The sequence below is a fragment of the Phragmites australis genome, chromosome 4 (assembly GCF_958298935.1).
Source record: "Phragmites australis chromosome 4, lpPhrAust1.1, whole genome shotgun sequence".
Classification (NCBI taxonomy): domain Eukaryota; kingdom Viridiplantae; phylum Streptophyta; class Magnoliopsida; order Poales; family Poaceae; genus Phragmites; species Phragmites australis.
The window spans coordinates 28,888,190-28,908,494 of record NC_084924.1 but is presented as its reverse complement, the minus strand read 5'-3'; the positions used below and the strand labels follow the sequence as shown (position 1 = coordinate 28,908,494).

Here is a 20,305-nt window from a genome sequence, read left to right as displayed (position 1 = left end):
GGACGTCATTGCCAACCACAGCATGTCGCAGCCATCACCCGTCTCATCTCCGTTGATCGTTCTTCCTCTCAGTTGACTACCCAAAACTATGTCATAGCATTGTGTTCATGGGATATATGAACATCTCTATTCAAACGGTTTCTCAAATTTCATAGGCAATCTCTGGGAACGCTAGCATCTTCGTTCTTGAATCTGTTCGCGGTCACCACCAAACCTAGAAGCAGTCATCGCTGTTTTGCCGCTACCTCGGATGACCCCTTCCAAAACCAACCATACCTCTGAGTTATTTTTTCTGCGTTCTATGCCATGCTTCCCTCGTTTCACTGAAACATCACTAAAGCCAACATCGATGTTTGTGGGCACATGCCCGATCGCCATCTCCGATGAAACCTAAACCACCACCACTACATAGAGTGACCAATAGTATCCTTAACCTAGAAGCGCAATCTTTGGCCTTTTTGATCCATCATAGGTGGTCGAGACTAGATCTCCGCATATCCTCGCTTTAATCCAAGATGGTACTTGCATAGCATGCCAAGTCAGCGCCACATCATTATCCTTAGCCTAGTCAGCGAAGTCTAGTATGCCCTACACTTCTTGAATCTTGCGCAATGATGTTGTTAAGCCTGACACAGTGATTGTGAAATAAAGCCTTTCCTGTAGGAAGATAGTTCCGAAAAATCAATATTTTCTTTTTAGTCTAATCCATCTCTCGAAAGCTGTTCTCTTTTTATCTTAACTCCGATTTAGACGATTCTTGCGTCTAAATATTTCTAAAATCATCCCTATCCAACCATAGTGTTTTTAAAGTGTTTTAATGATGTTTGGTATGTTGTTCTTAGTGTTTGCTTTGTGTTGTTTGTCAGTAGTTCTCGCGATTAGTTGATAACGTTTCGGAGCAGTTCGAGGGACATCAAGACCAAGATTTCGACAACACTGAGCAGCATTGGGAAAAAGGCAAGTGTCCTTGATCATATTGAACTTATGTTTTTAAATATTTTGTTTTACAAAATTGCATGCAATGTCTGTCAATATGATGGGTAATCACCTATGTTAGGGTTTTCCCTAGATTTTCCCTTATCATCCCTTGGAACCAATATGGTTTATGGTTAGATGTCTTTTATGGGTAGATTGGTTAGCCATGCTTTTGGGATATTAAGAAGTGTCATAATCTTGACTAATGAACATATGGAACAATGGTTGTTAATTTGTTAATGGTCTAGCAACATGGAACCTTAGGCCTTGAGCAAAGTGGTTTTGATGGTTGTCATGGTTATGATGTTGGTTTAGTGTTTGCTCAAGTAACCTAAGTAAGGACCGGAGAGCGACAACTCAAGAAGTAACGTATCAACCACGAGGCTGATATGGGTAAGGCGTGACATACTGATTAGAGTCTATCCAGTGTGTGTTGGGTCAGCACAAAAGGGGGCTTCTGGGTAGGAGCTTAGCTTGCGTAAAGCCTGGCGGTGAAACCTAGTAGGCAGACACATACTGGATTAGTCTCTAGTTAGTGGAAAGTGTCATACAGTGATTCTTGGTGGCACACCACTGGCGTGTGTTAAGTGTTTCGTGAACACGGCAACATGGAATTCACTGACTCGTGGGGAAAGCTGGACAACCTCTGCAGAGTGTAAAACATAACATTCGTGCTCACGGATATGAGAGACTTGGATCCTCACATGATTAGTGGGTTGTGATTATGGGTTGTGGTTATGAGTTTGATTGTGGTTATGAGTTTGGTTGTGGTTATGATTTTGGTACAGGGAGTACTAGATGGTTGTGGTTATGGTTCTGGTATAGAGAATACTAGATGGTTGTGGTTTGGATATAGTACAGAGAGTACTAGAAGGTTATGGTGTGCAAGGTGGGGAGTCTTGTATGCTGAGTGTTGGACTGTATGGGTTACATTCACTTAATAATTGCTTAATATTTTTTAGTCCAAATGTGTTTTCATTACTCGCATTTACGCAAAAATACCATGTGTTAACCTATTCTTGATATAAGCTTGCATATCATTACTTTCCCCCACTTGCTGAGTACTCTTTGTGCTCACACTTGCTATTTTCCCTATACCATACGATATATATGTTGCTGCTCGGTGAGTGAAGATGTTAAAGGCTATCAAAACGAGGTTGTGACGTTCTAGGCGCATGTCTCTCGGTCGGTTGCCTGCGGTGTTGTTGGGCACTAGTGCTTCTGTTCCGCTGCAGATATCTTCATAGAAGACAATATATATCAATTGCTATAAGAGTTTAACGTTTATTCTATAAAAGTATTGCTTTTGTTACTTCACATGTGACGTCCTTATGTGTGTTGAACATCCTAGGCACACATAAGCCGCATCTGGTTTTGGCCGTTAAAACCGGGTGTGACAATTATCCTCATCCTTGTCACCTCAATAATATTGTTGATGTCTAGCCTTAGAGTTATTCGATATGCTTAGCAATGCATAGGTCCCCGGTAGAAGTCGAGCGATAGTGATACTGTTGTTCACGAGCTTAGGGCTTACTTAAAGTTTCACACTATTGATTATGTTGTTGAGATGGTTGAGATGTGAGAATGAGATGAGATGTGGGCGGTGTTAGGGGTATCATATGCCCTAGAGGAGGTTCCCGAGGTAGTTTAGAGAGGGAGCTCGGATACCGTAGACCGCCTTGCATTGGTTAAGCACTGACTGTTGGCCGCACTTGGCTTTAACACTTACCGTACTCACCACATGCTGATCTAATGGTAAGGTAAGTCCAATACCTCTGTAGTTGTGATCATTTGGGCCTGAACATCGACGGTGTGAGCGGGCGGGCTTGTAGAGGTATCTAGTTTGCTTCGGGAGTAGTTCTGGATACCTCCATGCCGAGCGATGCATGTATCAAATGGTTGAGACTTATTGGGAAAGGTTGTCACGAGTAACCCCTTGTATGGACATGTGTTGTCATGCAAGCCGAATGGTCCTTGTGTTGTGAGGGTAAAGGAGTATTCCCTGCTGGGTGTAAAAACAGTTTGAACTGCCGTGCTCTCGGTCATGAGCATGTCTTCTGTCCATGCGCACCATCATAGAGTTATAAGTTGTGGTTTATGGTTGGATATGTTGGTCATGGGGAAGATGGTTTGTGTACATACATGTTTGTGATGGTTCTAGTTACATTTATGTGCAGTTGGTCATTGCAGGGTGTAATGGCATTGTTGTTAGTTAAGTTTAGGTGCTCACACATATGTCGAGGTTGCTTAAGCATATTAATGTACTCAACCTTAAGGTCTTTTTCTTGCTAACAGCTCAATACATAATCCTTAGAGTTGAGCTATTTATATGTGCTCTATATGGATTAAGTCTTGCGAGTACCTTCGTACTTAGCTGCTCTACAGTTTTTGCAGGTGAGGAGGAAGCGGTGTTTAGCTACTTTACGCCTACCGAGGGTGGTGGCAGATATGAGTAGTGCATCCTACTCAGTTGGCGTGCTTTTGTGATGGAGCCAAGGGCATATGGCTCTATCCTCCTTTTGTCGTTTATAGCTTTAGCTTCCGCTGCGTAGTTACTTTTGTTGGTTAGAAGTGAGCAGGTTTTAGTCTCTTCCTAACTCTCTTTTACTATAAATTATAATAACTTGTTAGTGCTTAAGAACTTATAATATAATATTAATTACTTTCTCTTTCCTAAGCTATGTTGCATGACAGGATTACTGGGATGATATTTTAGTTAATCATCGAGGTTGTGATTATAAATAATGATCCTCCTGATGATTAATTAAAATATTATTTGGACGGTTTCCTCACATTATTGACCCTCCAACTTGGTGTGGAGCGGGGTTAAGAAGATTGTGCAGGGACGCGGAGGTCATTGTCTTTGTGACTAAAGCTCTGAAGTGAAGACGACACACAAGTGACCGGAAGATAGGTTAGTGGTGAGACCTCGTCTTGGTGGCTCATCATGCTTGAAGCCTTGTCTTGAGGATTTAGTATCTCAATAGCCGTGACCAGAAGAGACTTGGTGACCAAAAGTATATCCTTTGTGGAGCTTCAATATGGATTAAGGGTACTTTGTGTGCCACTAATACCACAGGATAAAAATTTCTAATACCGAGTTTGTCTCTTTACCTTTTTTACGTTTCCGTATTTACATACTTGCAATTTACCTTACTAGATTATGTTACAATCCTTTTGAGCGGTAAAGTAGACATATTAGATAAAAATATATTATATTTAGATAGAAACTGAGATAGATTTATCTTGTAAAGTTTTTAGAGTCATTAGTTTTAAATATCCTAATTCATCTCCCTCTTAGAACGTCAATATTCCTCACAATATAGTTTTTGGAGATATTATTTTAAGTATCTTAATTCACCTCTTAGGACGTCATTATTCCTCACATCAATAATAATTGATATTGACGGTTGTTTATCCGTTCGGGAGAGATGCCTCCTCAACGGTAAACACCTTTTCATCTTATATAAATTAAGCACTAATAGATGAAATGAATAAGAGATTCATTCTCTACTCAGTTTCCTACTATCTCTATTCGATTGTTATTCAACAAGTTTTACGTGCACAACGTGTTACTAGTCCAAATGGAATCGATGTTGTGTGTGACGATTCGAAATCATTCTTTCATATCTATTCGATTATTATTCAACAAGTTTTACGTGCACAACGTGTTACTAGTCCAAATGGAATCGATGTTGTGTGTGACGATTCGAAATCATTCTTTCAATCAACGTGGATTATATGTGCCTTATCAGATGCGCATTAGAGCATGAAAAAAACAGCATATCAGTTAAAAGAAAAGAAAAAAGTTCAAGGAAAATGGCAACGCAATCTTCTTCAATCAAAAGTAAGAATTAGTGGCCCATGCAGGTTTCGAACATGCGACCTTCACGTTACTAGCACGCTCTAACCAACTGAGCTAATAGGCAGCCGTTGAAACGTCGCTGATTTGTTTTCTTAGAATGTATAAACCTCTCTGTTTGGTTCCCTGCCAAAATTGATGTCCTGATTTCACACATGATTTTTTGTGCAGCATAAACCAAATATATAGTTCTTTTCCTAACGACTCATCTAGAGAGATATGACTTCTAAAACTATGCTTAATACTTCAAACATGTGGATCCCACATTTTATTGGAGTCGCCCTTCAAACTACATGGCAAGGTTTGATTGAAAACTTACAAACCCGTCCGGAAGTTTTTAAGATCCCGTTTAGTTCATAACCAGCTTGAAAGTTCTGAATGATTTTGAGAGCCTATTCTTGTTGGTTGGAAGTTCTCAAAGATGTTTTCGAAAGTTTCTTACCCCAACTCAAATGTTTACCGGCTGGAAGTCCAGCTGATGTATGCCATGAAATCTTCAAACTTCAAATTTGAGAAGCAGTGCTGATGCAATGGCTGGTTGTCGACGCGGATGCGGTCGGCGTTGCAGGACGCGGCTGCCGGTGGGGTAGATGATACGGACGAGACAGTTCAGGCGAAGTGCCCTATCGTTGTGTCCCTTGCTGTCAACCGTCAGATCGCATGCAGTATCCAATCGTGGGACAGCAACCGTATAATTAATGTCGTGTACTACTAATTTTAAATGTAAACGTTGCATATATTGTGAATCTTGATACAAACTGGTAGCACGGTAAATGCAGTAAATAAACTGACAAGCACTCACCATAGCCCAGGTGATCAAATTGAATGAAACTAGATATGTCAAAACACATTCTAAAAATAACATTGCTGATCATATTCTAATACTGGTAGAAATTACATACAGATACGGGCTAGGAAAAACATTAAAGACAAACAATTACAACAGGTGTCCCGCTTCGGCGCTACCGGCCATTTCCAAGATTGAAAGTGAACTATTTTACTGATCACAGAACGGTAGGCATGATGTGCAACTCCAGGAGTAGTTCCTTCCAGCCAAGAACAAAATCTGCAATAGCTGCTTATTTTGTATGTTCCTGCACCTACCTGGTTAACAAGATAACAAAAAGACTCCAAACACAGGAGCTCAAGCTTTGATAAGAGTATAGGTCCTGTAAACTTAAGAACTTCTGCGTAAAACAAAGGGATCCCTAAAATAAATGGTGAACCTGCAAAACTTGGGACTGCAACCTCATCCATGCACTTCAGCAAACTTTGGCATACAGTTTATCCGACATGGCAGTGCATAATCATGACTTTAGAAATCACCAATACTCCATTTAAGGATCAGAACGACACATGTGCATCAGGTCAAAGGGTCTGGTACGAGCACTAGCGCGTTTTAAGGCCAGTGTGATCTAAATCAACACAAGCAAAAGCTTCCAGCTAACTACAACTAGGATATTAGTTACTCACACCTAAGTGCATCTACAACCAATTAAAAAGGTCATACAAACTAGTTTAAACAAACTAGAATTCATGCTGTAGAATATTTCAAGCTCATTGAGGATCATACAAATTGTAAGTTGCAGTGCTGTAATTCTCATGAAATGTTTGCAGACAGGAACAAGTTTGGTATATGTGATCTCTGATGCTAGAAAGCCTAGAATGGCATTTGGTTCTGGTGTTACTTTGAAATGGCAATCACATATCGCTGAGAAAGTGAGAAGTAACCCAAATCTTCCAAGGAAAGGAAGGTACCATCTCCCTAGTTTTTTCAAGTAACCTTTTCCTGGCTTTTGGATGGCAGATAGGACAAGTATTTCAACACAAACCACTAAACTGAAGCAGGTTTCAAACGACCAAATACACTCAGTCTCAAATGTGACCTTTCAATACATAGGCTCGGAACATTTATGGCAGGGCTTCAAACATAGGCCCGGAGAAAAATATATGTAAATGTAGTGTGTGAGGGAAATTAGATGGTCTATGGCATCCAGACAGGTCCTCTTAAGCAAAGCTTCCAGGTTCGGCCATACTCTTGGTCATCTGGTTTGGGAAGGGGCTCCAATAAGCAGGCTCCAAACTTCATTGTCTTGGCTGTTTATAGTACGGGAGGGGGCAGGGGGGCAAAGGTGAAAAGAACAGGTCCATCAGAAGATAGCTGAGCTGGGTTAAATTTGTTCAAAAGGCAGAAAAAAGATTAAGGCGAGCAAGGCGCGATCACATAATCACTCTGACATGTCAAGACAAGGTTGAGGAACCATACCTGTTTCATTCGACGATCTAGATCCTAATAACCATGACGCTTTCCATATGAAAGAGAACTATGACCAGATAACCTGATGAAAGTTTTTGTCAATTAGAAAGTATTCAGTGTGAGCACAATGTGCAATAAAAGATCAATGAAATGTTAATTAATAGGCCTTAGATACTAAGGTACTGAGACATTAACAGATGTAATTATTTATGTATCAGGTGAATTTCTAAACTGGTGAGTCAAAAGAAAATATATAGCCATCCTTACCCACTGGCGCCAGAGCGACTACTGTACCCACTGTAAGCCCCATATCCTCCTCCAGGGGCCTAGAGAAAGTTTCAGTTGATGTTATGAATGAAAATCTTGAGAGTAAGCTGTCAACAGGATTAGCAAAGAAGACAGTGTGACATATGATATACCTGGGAGCTGCTATAGTTAGCATAACTGTTGGCAGGAATCATATCATCCAATGCACGATATCCACTTGAATACAAATAACCATGTCCAGCAGGCTTAGTGTCCCTGCTTAGATACTTTGGTTCATCCGAAACACCAGCAGGCAAAGGATGGTAAGGGATCACAGGTGGAAATGCTGATAAAGCGCCCTCTCTTTCAAAGAAATTGGCTTTCAGCCTTGTAGCTATTTGCACAAGGGCATGCCTTGCAACATCAAGGTCTCCACTGATCTGGGGCACAGGCAAATCACTACGATGAAAACTTTCCGTAGCACAAGAGACTCATAAAAATGAAGAATATCAGAAAGTCCGAATTGTTACCTGAACCATCTCCTCATCTTCTGCTGCCACTTTTGGAACATTTTCCTTAGAAAGGATGCGTATGTTTGATCTTGATGATCTTCGTATCTCAGTAATGATTGAACCACCTTTGCCAATCAGGCACCCAATACGTGATGTTGACACCAACAAGCGTGATGTGTACGATTGCTCCCCTGATTCTGCATCACTTTTCTCACTGCATCTAGGCTGCAAACGAACTGCAGCATCAATTGTTGGAGAAACAGGATCTTCAAAGAACTGCATGGAAGAAAGAAGCGGTTGGTCAGGAAACACAACAAAAAAACAAGCAACGAGGCTTACTGAAAGCATATCAAAGGAGGAAGAAATCACCTCTTTGGCAGAAACTGTAATTATGCAGTCATCTTCAGCACCTGAATTGGAGCTATCCACTTTAATAAAAGCTCCAGATTCCTGCCTAATCTGTTTGATAATTCCACCGCCCTTCCCAATTACACCTCCCACATTTGCAGCAGCACAAAGTAAACGCAAACTAAATTCCTTTGCAGAGCTCTCATCCCTGCGTGATTGGTATATAGAAGGCCAATCTCCTGCCACATCACCTTTGTATCCACCATAAGGAGGAACTACAGGAGCAATCCCTACAACCGGTGCAGTAGAGGAACTACCAAGGTGGGAGCTCCCTGGATAAGGTTGGGTCAAGCTGGATGCAAGAAGATGCTGTGACCTAGATGGGTTATCATGGAGGCGAGATGACACTTGACGAAGAGCCTTTCTGACAACTACCGCATCCCCAGATATCTAGTGTCAAAACAAGATCGGAAGCATTATTATTAAATTACTGACCACATGTACAGATGGTAAAGCATAAAACTAGTATATCTTTCAAGTTTGAGTAAAAGTTAAATGCTGTCCACATATAATAAAGCTACAGATACCACCAGCATTATACAAAAAGTCACGATAGACAGACATGCCTACAGAATTACAGCCTGTACAGGTAATGTAGGAATTGATGTGAGTCATAACCTGAAGCAGTTCGTCGCCACTAATGGCGCATGCAGGGATATGATCATTACTAAGCACACGTATTTGTGCACCAGTGTCACCACGGATTCCTTGGATGATATTCCCACCTTTTCCGATAATGCATCCAATTTGATCTGATGGCACAAGCAAGCGAACAGTAACTTGAGGTAACATTTCTTCATTGTCTTCGTTCCCAGGACCCTCGTCAGTGGCAAGCCTCTCATGAACTCTAAAGAGAGCATCCTGAGCAGGGCAAACCTTATCTTCAGCATCGTCAATGGTATTAGTTTCCCTACTTGAGCTAAATATTGTGATAACCCGCTCATCACAGCCAGGAACACTCTCACCAATCCTAATCTTAGCTTGAGTCTCGGCCCTCAACTGCTTTGCAATCTCTCCACCCCTGCCAATTATACTCCCAATTTTTCTAGAGGCGCAGAGGTAGCGATACGCAGTATCATCTGGACCAGGAGCATAGGTATCGTCAGCAGGATTTCTTCTCTTACCGCCTCCATTTTCTGCATAATCAGAGTGTCGCTTTCCATAACTGTTTCGGTGGCCCGTCATTATCTGGAGGCAAAACAATCAAACAACACAGAATATTGCATCAAATAAACGCAAAACTTAAATACCAATCTGCAAAGCCGTTAATAGCAGAGCATGCCATCTGGTACCATTAGAACAACCTTTTTCGATAGGGCAATCTTTTATGTTTTAAAAAAAAAAATGTTTTGCACATCAAACCCCTCATGAAATCTCTGGACTGCAAAACTCCAATACCATCCAACAGAAAAAAGATGTTAACTTTCCTAACTTACACATTCTCGGTAAAAATGCATAACAGAGCTATAGTATCGTGGCTAACATTTGAATTAGAAAGTTCAGGTATTCCATTATCACTCGGTTAAATTTTGCATATTTTCGAACTGCAGAACCGCCGTTTCTAAGAGAAAATAGCACCTTTAAAAAAAAATCCAAGACCTACACAAAACTACCACAATCAGACGCATCCAACAGGGGCTCACACATGCATCTGTCAATAGTCAAACGCAGACAGATGTCCTATCCCAACAAACTAAACAACTCCCGTCACAGGGCCACATCCCTCAGGCAAGAAATCCCCAAATAATTGGCCCCCTTCACCTCCCCCAGCCATATCTAACAAAACCCAACAATTCGCGCGAAACAGCAAAGCCCCAATCCAGAAGACCCGGGCAAGACACATGCTTGGCACGAAACTGGGGCCCTAGCGCACGGATCTACGCGATGCAGATGCCAAATTAGAGAGTTGGCGCACGGATCCACCGGGCCGTGCGGAGACGAGGATGGCTTGGGGAGGGGCACTGACCTTGGCGCCACGGGCTCGGCGAACCCTAGGCGCGAGGGACCTGGGTTGGCGTCGCGAGGAAGACCAGCGGCGGCGAGGGATCGGGGAGGGAAGGAAGCCGAGGGAGCCAGAACAGTTACTACGCGATGTGACCACGGACATATATCAGAGCTCGTGGATTTCGGGGTGGATACGTGCAGCACGAGCCGGGCCGAGAGATCTGAAAGCCCAGGCCCAGACTAGAGACCGGTTGCTGCGCGATGCAAAGAAAAAGCGAGTTTTTTATTTTTATATTTTTTATTAAATTTTTAAATAAATATATTTCTTGCCGAAATAATTGCACAAATAAGCGCCTGCAACCGCCTAAAAGGGCTGCAGCCCTCTGAAAGAACGATTAGGCCTCCTTACCGTCCTCTGAGAGGGCAGGTGGTCTAACCACCCCTCAGAGGGCAGCAAGGCTGTTAACCGCTCTCTGAGGGGGCGGGTAGGGCCTGCCGCCCAGTGGAAGGGCGGTTAGCAGCCTTACCGCCTTTCTAAAGGGCGGTTATTTAATGTTATTTTGTAAAAGTTGCAAAATTTAATGTATTTGCTCAAATTTTGAAATAGGGATTTTGCAAAATTTGGAATTAAAATGGTTGAAGAGTACTGAAAACGGTATAATGAGGAAGCGAGAATTTAGAGTAGATTATGTATTATTCGGAGGATAAAAAATCAATATTTGTGAACAAATTGTATATGTGAATCACTCGCAGCATATTACACGAGTATGAGGTTACGAACGGCGACAAACATAAAATTAAACATATGGTGGAAAATATTACATCAGACTGTAACCACGATGATACGACGAGAGAAAAAAGGTGACATGTACGGTTCGCACAAAGACCTACTCATTAGTACACACACTCACTCATCAAGATGCATGCACTAGTAAAAAAGGTTATGCCTTCGCATGTTCATGATCGTGGACATAGCTATTCGAATAGATTTACACTCTGCAGAGGTTGTACAGCTTTACACATACGATATGCTCAGCCTCCAACCTTTGCAAGCAGAGGAGCGAATCATACCGAGACTCTTCCAACACCTTTCCTGCTGGTTTTTTTCACGAGACATGCCAAGTCCCAGAGCTGCATGTTCCGAAGGGCAGCATCCCTTTTTAAGCCTAAGCCAGTCCCTGAAATCTCCAAACAACGTGACAGATGGACCCCTAGCTGCTCGTTGCTTTCAACCTCCTGGTATGATGCCCAACTCAGTTCGGTGAAGAAAAGTCAAGTCCTGCTCATATAGAACCCTTGCCTACTCATTGCTCGAACTCAGGATGTTATAGAGCACAAACAGAGATTGTAACAAAAGTGAAAGTCCACACCGAAATATACTTTAGAGTACCCAAAACACAACATATTGAGTTGCGAAGTTAAATAACGTTTATCGCACACCTTTATTTAGGACTAAGCCAACGGTTGCAAGAGGCACATATGCTACAATATTAGGCTTGTATAGGCAACAATTACACTGTTTGAACAAATAGACTCAAATGCTTCCAATGTCAGAACCCTTAGCATCCACTTTGAGGTCAAAATGCTTTAATTCAAAATCTTCTCTGACACTCAATTTAAAAGAGTCAATTTTCATTCCCATTTGAAGTCTTGGTAAAAACAAGAGGATTTGAGGAATGCTGATGATGCCCATCTTACTCTATAGAGAGAGATCTAGGAGTTTTTTAGCAAGATGAATATGAGAAGAAAAATATATCTGTATTACATAGCACACGTTGTTGAAATTGGAATAGATGACATGTACATTGGTGGAATGATTGCTTTTCTAGCAAGTACCTGCACGATGCTATGTTTACCTTGCAAAACTATCTCATAGATGGTTTCGTGTGAAGGGACTGAAACGAGCCAATACCAATACATGTATATTTTAAAATTTCTACCTTCCAAACAAGTTAACAGGTTAGAAACTCACTTCAGTTTGTCTAGACAAATACAACTAACTAAATATTGTTCTTTTTAACAAATATGACTATACTTAGTTTGCTTTATTTCAGCATGCATATACAATATAGCTCTATGAAATCTCATCTGATGAACCAAACACACCTCAAATCAATGAAAGATGCACGTCACAGAGAGCAGGGGTAAGTCAAATATAGTTGGGGATGCATAGGTAACCGTAAAGCAAAATTGTAGTAGAAGCTAGAACATTTTGACTATAATATGTGCACCTCTCTAAACCCAAAATTATGCTTCCTAAAATAACTTATTTATATATATCGAGTTAAATGTATAGTGAAGTGATGCACTTATACCACTTTGCTCTAGCTCTGTCCCTTAGAGAGAGCTTGTGGAAAGGAGCGCAAACAAAGATTGTAACAAAGGTGGAAATCCACATCGAAATATACTTTAGAGTAAAAAACACAACATGTTGAGTCACGAAGTTAAATAATGTTCATCGCACACCTTTACTTAGGACTAGGCCAATGGTTGCAAGAGGCACATATGCTATAACATCAGGCTTGTACAGGCAACAATTACACTGTTTGAACAAATAAACTGAAATGCTTCCAATGTCAGAACCCTTAGCATCCACTTTGAGATCAAAATGCTTTAATTCAAAATCTTCTCCGACACTCAACTTAAAAGAGTCAAAAATTTCATTCCCATTTTTGAAGTCTTGGTAAAAACAAGAGGATACGAGGAATGCTGATGATGCCCATATTACTATGTAGAGGGGGATCTAGGAGTTTTTTGGCGGGATGAATATGAGAAGAAAAATATATATGTATTACATAGAATACGTTGTTGAGATTAGAATAGATGACATGTAAGTTCGTCAAATAATTACTTTTCTAGCAAGTACCTACACGATACTGTGTTTACCTTACAAAATTATCTCATAGATGGCTTCGTGTGAAGAGCCGGCCATAATACCAATGCATGTACATTTTACAATCTAAAAATTATATCTAATCCTCTAGAATTGGCACAAAAAATATTTTTATTTCTTTATATATAAAAAAATTATATGTAGTATTATTGTGGATGCCTCTTATAGCATTGTATAGATAAATGAAATATGTCCTCACTCGGAATCTTAAAATGATAGACGAATCCACTCGATATTAATTATATATGTTAAGTAATATGTAAGATTTTTTTATTTGAACATTTTGATAACTAAGTTGAAGATAAATGGCAGTCATCCGATGGCAACATACAATTTTATTCCCCACGCATCGTGATCTAAATTGGAGATGAATGACAATCATCCAGCAAGTATCCGGCACCCACACGGAACCACTAGCTCCGACGTAGCCTTCCTCCCCTTGCCAAACCCTAGCTTCGTCTCTACGACCTCACCCTTGCCTTTCCGCGAACCAGGCTACCTGTCCAATCCGGCGAGATGTCGTCGTCGGGCGGTGGCGGAGGGCAGCAGTTCCGGTATGCGCAGGCACCGTCGAAGGTGCTGCACCTGCGGAACCTGCCGTGGGAGTGCGCGGAGGAGGAGCTCGTCGAGCTCTGCAAGCCCTTCGGCTGCATCGTCAGCACTAAGTGCGGCGTCGGCGCCAACCGCAACCAGGCCTTCGTCGAGTTCGTAAGCCCCTCCTCAACCCCCTCACCTCCTCCTCCCTCCCGACCCTCCCCCGTCGATCTCCTCCGCGATCCGGTCGGGAATTCGGAGTTGGTGTGCCGTTGGATGACCTGTACGGATTCGCATCTACATGAAATTGGTACTAGCAGCTGATTAGTCGTAGGTGAATCACCGGATCTAGCTAGCCCCGCGGATTTTGTCAGTTCTGCCGATTTGGATTGATATTGCAGCGGGTCGTAAAGCCTTGTGCCTGTTCAGCTATACTGTAGATTGTAGATGATAAACTGCAGCCGCTTGGTCTGTTTTGCCTACACATCAAGTATCCTTGGATTAAACTTGGTCTGGGGATTGATCATTGTTTGAAGCTGTACAGTAATGGTTTGTCGGGTTGCATAGATCAGGCATAATGAGGGGATTTTAGGCATAATGTTTGAAGGTGTGCAATAATGGTGTCTGGTTTTTCTCCATGAAAAAAAAATGGTGTCTGGTTAGCTCTGGCCTGTGGGACCGTTTAGAGAGTTGCTACAGGATTTGAATGAGCAGAAAGGTTGTTTGAATGTGGACTTTGTGCATGGCTGACTCTTGTTTTCTTGAAACTATCCGATGGATTTTGTGGTTGGTGATTTGGCTGCTCTGATTGGAGGTAATGGAAGTCAATTGCGTAGTATTAGAATAATATTTTTGTACCATTCTCTTGGGAATCGATGTGTACAAGTGTCACACTTTATTTTGTTTAATGGTATGATGCTCTGCAGGTTTTAGTAATTTTGATGGCTGGTAGAAAAAGTGTTTTTATTGGGGGGCTGTAGTTCAGGGCGTCAGGCAAAATTGGGAAACTCTCTGTTACTACAAATCGAATCACTGTGTAAATCTAATGTAATTTTTGTTCTATTGCTTTTGTGCTAAATGTTCATGCCAGGGTTACTTATATAAAGTTATTCTTCTTTGCAGACCGACATTAATCAAGCAATCTCAATGGTTTCTTACTTCGCTTCATCTTCGGAACCAGCACAAATCCGAGGCAAAAGTGTTTACATTCAGTATTCAAATAGGCAAGAAATAGTTAACAACAGGAGCCCCGGAGAGACTGCTGGGAATGTGTTGCTTGTTACCATAGAGGGTGTCCAAGCTAGTGATGTCACCATAGATGTGATCCATATGGTGAGTCCTAAAATTCATTTCTCCCCTGTCTTGTAAACTATTTATATGATTGTTTTAGTATGGTAATGACAAATTTAAGTGTGCCTGTTGCTGTCTTGGTTGGCATTGACTGAAGGGATCCAAGGGAGTCTACCTGACCTGATCCTTGTAAATCAAAGATTTTACATGGTTGTTCATCTCGTAGTAACGTATTCTGCATGAATCAGCAGGCCCATGTTAACACGGAGAAATTGTCGTTTCAGCACCTGCAATTGGAGAGATACCATGTTTGTTTTGCTGCCTCTGTCTTCTAAACTAGTGCATTCGAAGTTTTCATGAAATCTCATCTTGAGGATGCAATTTCCTAATTATCATCCATCATCGCGCTTATCTCCGGTGTAGGGCACCTCCCATGTTTATCCAAGTTACTGATGAAAGGTTAAATTCCAAACCTTTAGACAATAAGTATCTCCGTGGTGCTTCTTTTTGGATCATGTTTGGTGGTATTATGCATTTCAGCCAGTTTTTTTACACTTGCATTTAATTTCATTCATTCATCTCTCTCTCTCTCTCTCTCTCTCTCGCTCTTCCCCCATTTTTCTTGGGGTGAGGGATAAGCTTCAAGAGTTTATTTCTTTGTTTGGAAATAAGGTTCATGGCTTCATGCACCATTCCATTATGGAAAATATTATGTGCAATTGTTGCATACTTGTACTGCAATTGTTGCATACTTGTACTGCAATTTTTTTACATATGCCGCAAGATTGATTTGCATTTCCTAGACTAATTTTGTCCTTTTCCTCCCATGTATAAGTTTTTTTTTGTATCAACTTTCAGGTTTTCTCCACTTTTGGATATGTTCACAAAATAGCCACTTTTGAAAAGGCTGCAGGTTTTCAAGTCAGTTCAAGTTCATGTTTCAGATACTTAGTTGTTTTGAAATGGAAGGCAAAGGCCTCATCTTATTCTCTCTTGCAGGCATTGATCCAGTACACTGATGAAGTCACTGCTTCAGCTGCAAGAGAAGCCTTAGACGGAAGGAGCATCCCAAGGTGTTCTATCTTCTGTGGTCTTTCCTTGTACTGTTATCCATTGTTGGATATGGTTGTACCTTGTTATGCTTCTTATAAACGGAATTGCTTTTTCTTGATGTAGTTACTTGCTTCCGGAGCATGTTACATCATGTTGCTTGCGAATTTCTTTCTCTGCACATAAAGATTTGAACATCAAATTTCAGTCAAACCGCAGCAGGTAACACTTATGCATTTTGTTTTAACTGAGTTAGTTAGTCATCATTATTTCTGATAAACAAGTCATCCCTATATCACATGTCCTCCCAAATTATTTTATCATTCACTGGTTTATGTTGTTCCTAAGCGAGCAGTTTCCTAATGTAAATGCCACAAGATCACTTGTTGGCAACACACGATATTATGTTGATCAGATTGCATGTGTGTATGAGATGCCTATGTTCACATGTTTAGAAATTTCATATAATCGATATGCTAATATGTTTTGTTAGGCTGACGGCATCATGCCCTGCTTTGCTAAGTCCTAAAAATTGCCTACATTTGCACATTTAGAAATTTTGTAGAATCAATACACCACTGTTGAGTATTTTTGAAGTAGAAGTATCATGCCCTGCTTTGTTGAGGAAAGCAAATTATGAAAGTACAACAGCAAAAGAAATAACAGGAAATAGGAAAATCTGGGCTGTTTAATGTTCATGTACCTAAGACAAACTCAGGTAATCTTCAAATTATGAAACAAGTATTGGAACTACAAATTGACCCCCTAGTATGTTCCTACAATTTGCTCGGCCAGTATCAAAAGAAATCCTTATCCCTTCACCTTGTGGTGCACACCCATTCTTCTCCGCAATTGCTTGACCATCCTCTTATCAAGACCTTAAGCAAATAAACATCTGAAGGGTGCAAGTATCAGTTTTTTTAAAGATTAAATTATTTATGAACCCTAGCACATAATTTCATAATCCTTAAAGAGCTTTATTTGGTTGTGGCAAAAGTAGTTGACAATCAATGCTTTGCATTGTATTGATAGCTGAAATTTTTGCTTGACTATCTATGTTTCCTACTATAGCTGGTGAATGGAGCTTCTCGTTCTATGGGATCAATATAGGTCGTTATACATCATATTACCGCTTGGAGTTTCCCTTTTAAACTCTGGGATTATTTTTCTGAAACTTTGCTTGGATGCTTGGACCTATGGTGCGAGAAAATAGCCACAAATCTGCACTTATCATGTGATTTACCTTTTCATATTTAGTTCCCTTTTTTTGTTCGCGCAAGTATATGCCAAATTACTTAATATGGTATCTTGTTGGAAACATGCTTTTGTTTCAGTCTGCAATTATTTAAAGCTCATTTTCATTATTATTTCTCAGAGATTACAACAATCCTTATCTTCCAATTAATTATTCTGCCATGGATGGTAGTACATTACAGGTATTTACTTTCTCAGAAGACCACAAGGATTCCAACCTTTTAGTTGTCTGTTTTGCCGTTTTATATGGACTTGCTGTTTCTGCCTTGGCAGCCTGCTATTGGTGCTGACGGAAGGAAAGTGGAGGCTGAAGGCAATGTTCTTCTTGCATCGATTGAGAATATGCAATATGTTGTTACAGTGGATGTTCTTCATACTGTAAGTCCAATTAGGAAATCACTTCTAGAACATGCTCCATGATTTGTTGTCTTCTTGATCTGTTCTAATTATGATTAATCAAATTCCAGGTGTTCTCATCATTTGGTACGGTCCAGAAAATTGCTATTTTTGAGAAGAACGGGGCAACACAAGCATTGATTCAGTACCCTGGTACGAGCCTAGAAATAGATCATCACATGTTTTGAATTACCTATCAATCCCACCAGTTTATTCTTTGAACTAGTGATTTGATCTAGCATACACCCCCTTGAAAGCTTGAACTTCTTAGTCTACTTCTGCAGTAATTATTTACCAACTGCCAAATCTGTGGAGGTGCAGTCCTTATATCTCTGTGAAAATAATATTTTCTAGTTATCAGATGAAGTTCTGCCCAAAAAAGTTCTGCCCAAAAAACAATGTACTTTTCCTGAGCTATAACCAGAAATAAGATGATTTTTCATCTTTAGGAGTCACTGCATCTGCTGTGACTCCGCGCTCCTTACTAAATCTGCTTATATTACCATTTACCTCTGTCGATTAAACATGCAACATATTCTGTTTATTTTTCCATGTGCTTTTGTAAAGAAATAATTCATGTAATCTGATTAAATCTTCCACTACACTTTAGATGTAACTACAGCTGCAGTTGCGAAGGAAGCATTGGAAGGGCATTGCATCTACGATGGTGGCTACTGTAAGCTTCACCTGTCATACTCTCGTCATACTGATCTGAATGTAAAGGTATAATAGGTGCATTTTGTTTAGTGTACTTTGGTCGTAAAAACAATCTAGATGATACATGTACCCTCTCATAAAACCCTCAGTTTATGTAAACACAATGCCTTAATTTGAGTTGTCCGCCGTATGATTCGTACATTCCATTTGTCTTTCAGGCACAGAGTGACAAGAGCAGGGATTACACAATTCCAGCAGGTGTAATCCAAGCAATACCACAACCACCTGGTGTATCGGCTACATACTCTGGGTGGCAAGGTAATCCTCACGCAGCCAGTCCATATGCCCCACCCGGCGTCGTCGCTCAAGGCCACAACACCAACAGACAAGTGCAAAATTGGAATCAGGGCAACTCAGGGTTTCCCCCAGTCCCAGGAGCATACCCATGCCAGATGTACTCATCCCCAGTGCAGTACACATCATCAGGGGGCTTCCCTACCCCTCCTGCTCCGCGGCACGAGCTGCAAGCTTCGCAGCAGATGCCTCCACCATACCATGGAAATCAACAGCTCGGACCCACAGGTGCACCTGGAATGGGCCAACCACCACCACCACCACCATACTACCGTTAAGTTGATTCTTATTCCGTAATTGTACTTGGCTGTTTGATTGAGTTTGTTTTGGCATCATGTTATACTGTGATACCGCCATCCCAGTTATGTTAAAATGGCGGTGATAGCAGATAGATATGATGGATGAATACATGACTATGGTTTTTCCCCTTTTCTCCCCATGAGTTTGTGTCAAAAGAGGTTCTATTCATCCTCAACTGGCCGTGTTGTTTCTTGTTTATCATCGGCATGCCCTCGAACCCGGAATGGTTAAGCTGGCTTACTAGTAGCCAGTGATGGAAGTGTATGAACAGCAGAGCTTAGTAGATCTGTTGACCAACAATGTTACCGCAGTACTATGATTTCCCAGCTGTACGCGGACCAACCTATTCATCATTTTTTGTTTCTTTAGAGAGAGAGAGAGAGACTGCTGCTTCGTTTCTGGAACGTGCCAGCAACTGGCCAAGTAGCCGCGAAAGCTGACGGCGGCACACCTGGATTAAGGGTATTCCATTGGAAAGTTTTGAGATCCGAGTTTAGATTTCAACTAAATAGGAATCCCTCGTCCAAAGGGCCCGTTGCAAGTCACCCTACGATAACAAGTGACTGCGTTCTGCCTATGCGTACTTGGCTTCAGCTATCTCTGTTGCTCAGTTGTAAATTTTTGTCGCAACCCTTCAGTTTGGAAGAGCAATGACTATTACATGAAACAAAAAACTGCAAGTTGAAACAAACTTGATAAGATTACAATCTACCTCACGATGTTTAATCACCAAAATAAAATACTAACTAAAAGTCGCACTTGGCCGGATCGAGCCAACAACCACCTTGCTATGCAGCGAGAATAGAAAATGAAAGATAGAAAGCAGAGAATAGAATTGCTTAAGTTGTTATTTCATTGATGTATGTATGTGTGTATATATATATATACACACACACATGGTGAATAGATGTCTGTTTGAGAGGCATCCCTCCCGAACCGGTTGATGTCATTGATCACTCGGTTTTCAACACTCCCTTGATCAAAGCTGCTCCATATATATACCATCTTGAGAACTCCTCTAAAAATTATATGAAAAAAATATAAGAAGAGTAATAGTGATATGCTGTTAAAACTCTTTTAAAATTTCAGTAAAAAAATAAAAAGAAAATGATACAATATATATTGATTATTGTCTCATTGTAAAATCATATGAGAAAACTTTTAAAAGAAAAAAAATCCATAAGTGAGTTAAAAGAACAATATATTTGTCTTTGATACCTCCTTTAAAATTCCGGAGGGGAAAATAGGAGATATGATATATTATATATGTTCTTGTGTAGATATTACCTCATTAAAGACCTTTTATGAGAAATCTTGTAAGTAAAAGTCATAAAGAGAAAATAGTACAATATGATGTATGAGCGGGTTAAAAT

The 20,305-nt window shown here is 40.7% G+C and overlaps 2 protein-coding genes across 9 annotated transcripts; one reads left to right on the top strand and one right to left on the bottom strand.

The window, feature by feature from the left end:
- Positions 1-5,620: 5,620 nt before the first annotated feature.
- LOC133916028 (KH domain-containing protein At4g18375-like) lies at positions 5,621-10,382 on the bottom strand. Of its 4 annotated transcripts, none has more exons than XM_062359499.1 (8): positions 10,227-10,382; positions 8,879-9,448; positions 8,222-8,650; positions 7,871-8,128; positions 7,514-7,780; positions 7,362-7,420; positions 7,104-7,176; positions 5,621-7,003 (listed from the first exon to the last, which is right to left on the bottom strand). In XM_062359499.1, the coding sequence occupies exons 1-7, from the start codon at positions 10,365-10,367 to the stop codon at positions 7,128-7,130; spliced, it is 1,773 nt and encodes a 590-aa protein (XP_062215483.1). In that variant the 5' UTR covers positions 10,368-10,382; the 3' UTR covers positions 5,621-7,003; positions 7,104-7,127. The 4 variants fall into 4 exon arrangements, with proteins under 4 accessions (XP_062215483.1, XP_062215484.1, XP_062215482.1 ...); XM_062359500.1 differs by having other exon boundaries at positions 5,621-6,998; XM_062359498.1 differs by having other exon boundaries at positions 5,621-6,934.
- Positions 10,383-13,451: 3,069 nt separating this feature from the next.
- LOC133916027 (polypyrimidine tract-binding protein homolog 1-like) lies at positions 13,452-19,071 on the top strand. 5 transcript variants are annotated; one of them, XM_062359496.1, is made up of 11 exons: positions 13,452-13,805; positions 14,754-14,963; positions 15,170-15,229; positions 15,780-15,842; positions 15,921-15,994; positions 16,098-16,193; positions 17,347-17,407; positions 17,499-17,603; positions 17,693-17,774; positions 18,232-18,297; positions 18,497-18,644. In XM_062359496.1, exons 1-11 carry the CDS (start codon positions 13,614-13,616, stop codon positions 18,505-18,507), a joined length of 1,020 nt encoding a protein of 339 aa, XP_062215480.1. In that variant the 5' UTR covers positions 13,452-13,613; the 3' UTR covers positions 18,508-18,644. The 5 variants fall into 5 exon arrangements, with proteins under 5 accessions (XP_062215480.1, XP_062215477.1, XP_062215476.1 ...); XM_062359493.1 differs by having other exon boundaries at positions 13,454-13,805; positions 15,173-15,229; positions 18,232-18,344; positions 18,497-19,071; XM_062359492.1 differs by having other exon boundaries at positions 13,454-13,805; positions 18,232-18,344; positions 18,497-19,071.
- Positions 19,072-20,305: the final 1,234 nt, after the last annotated feature.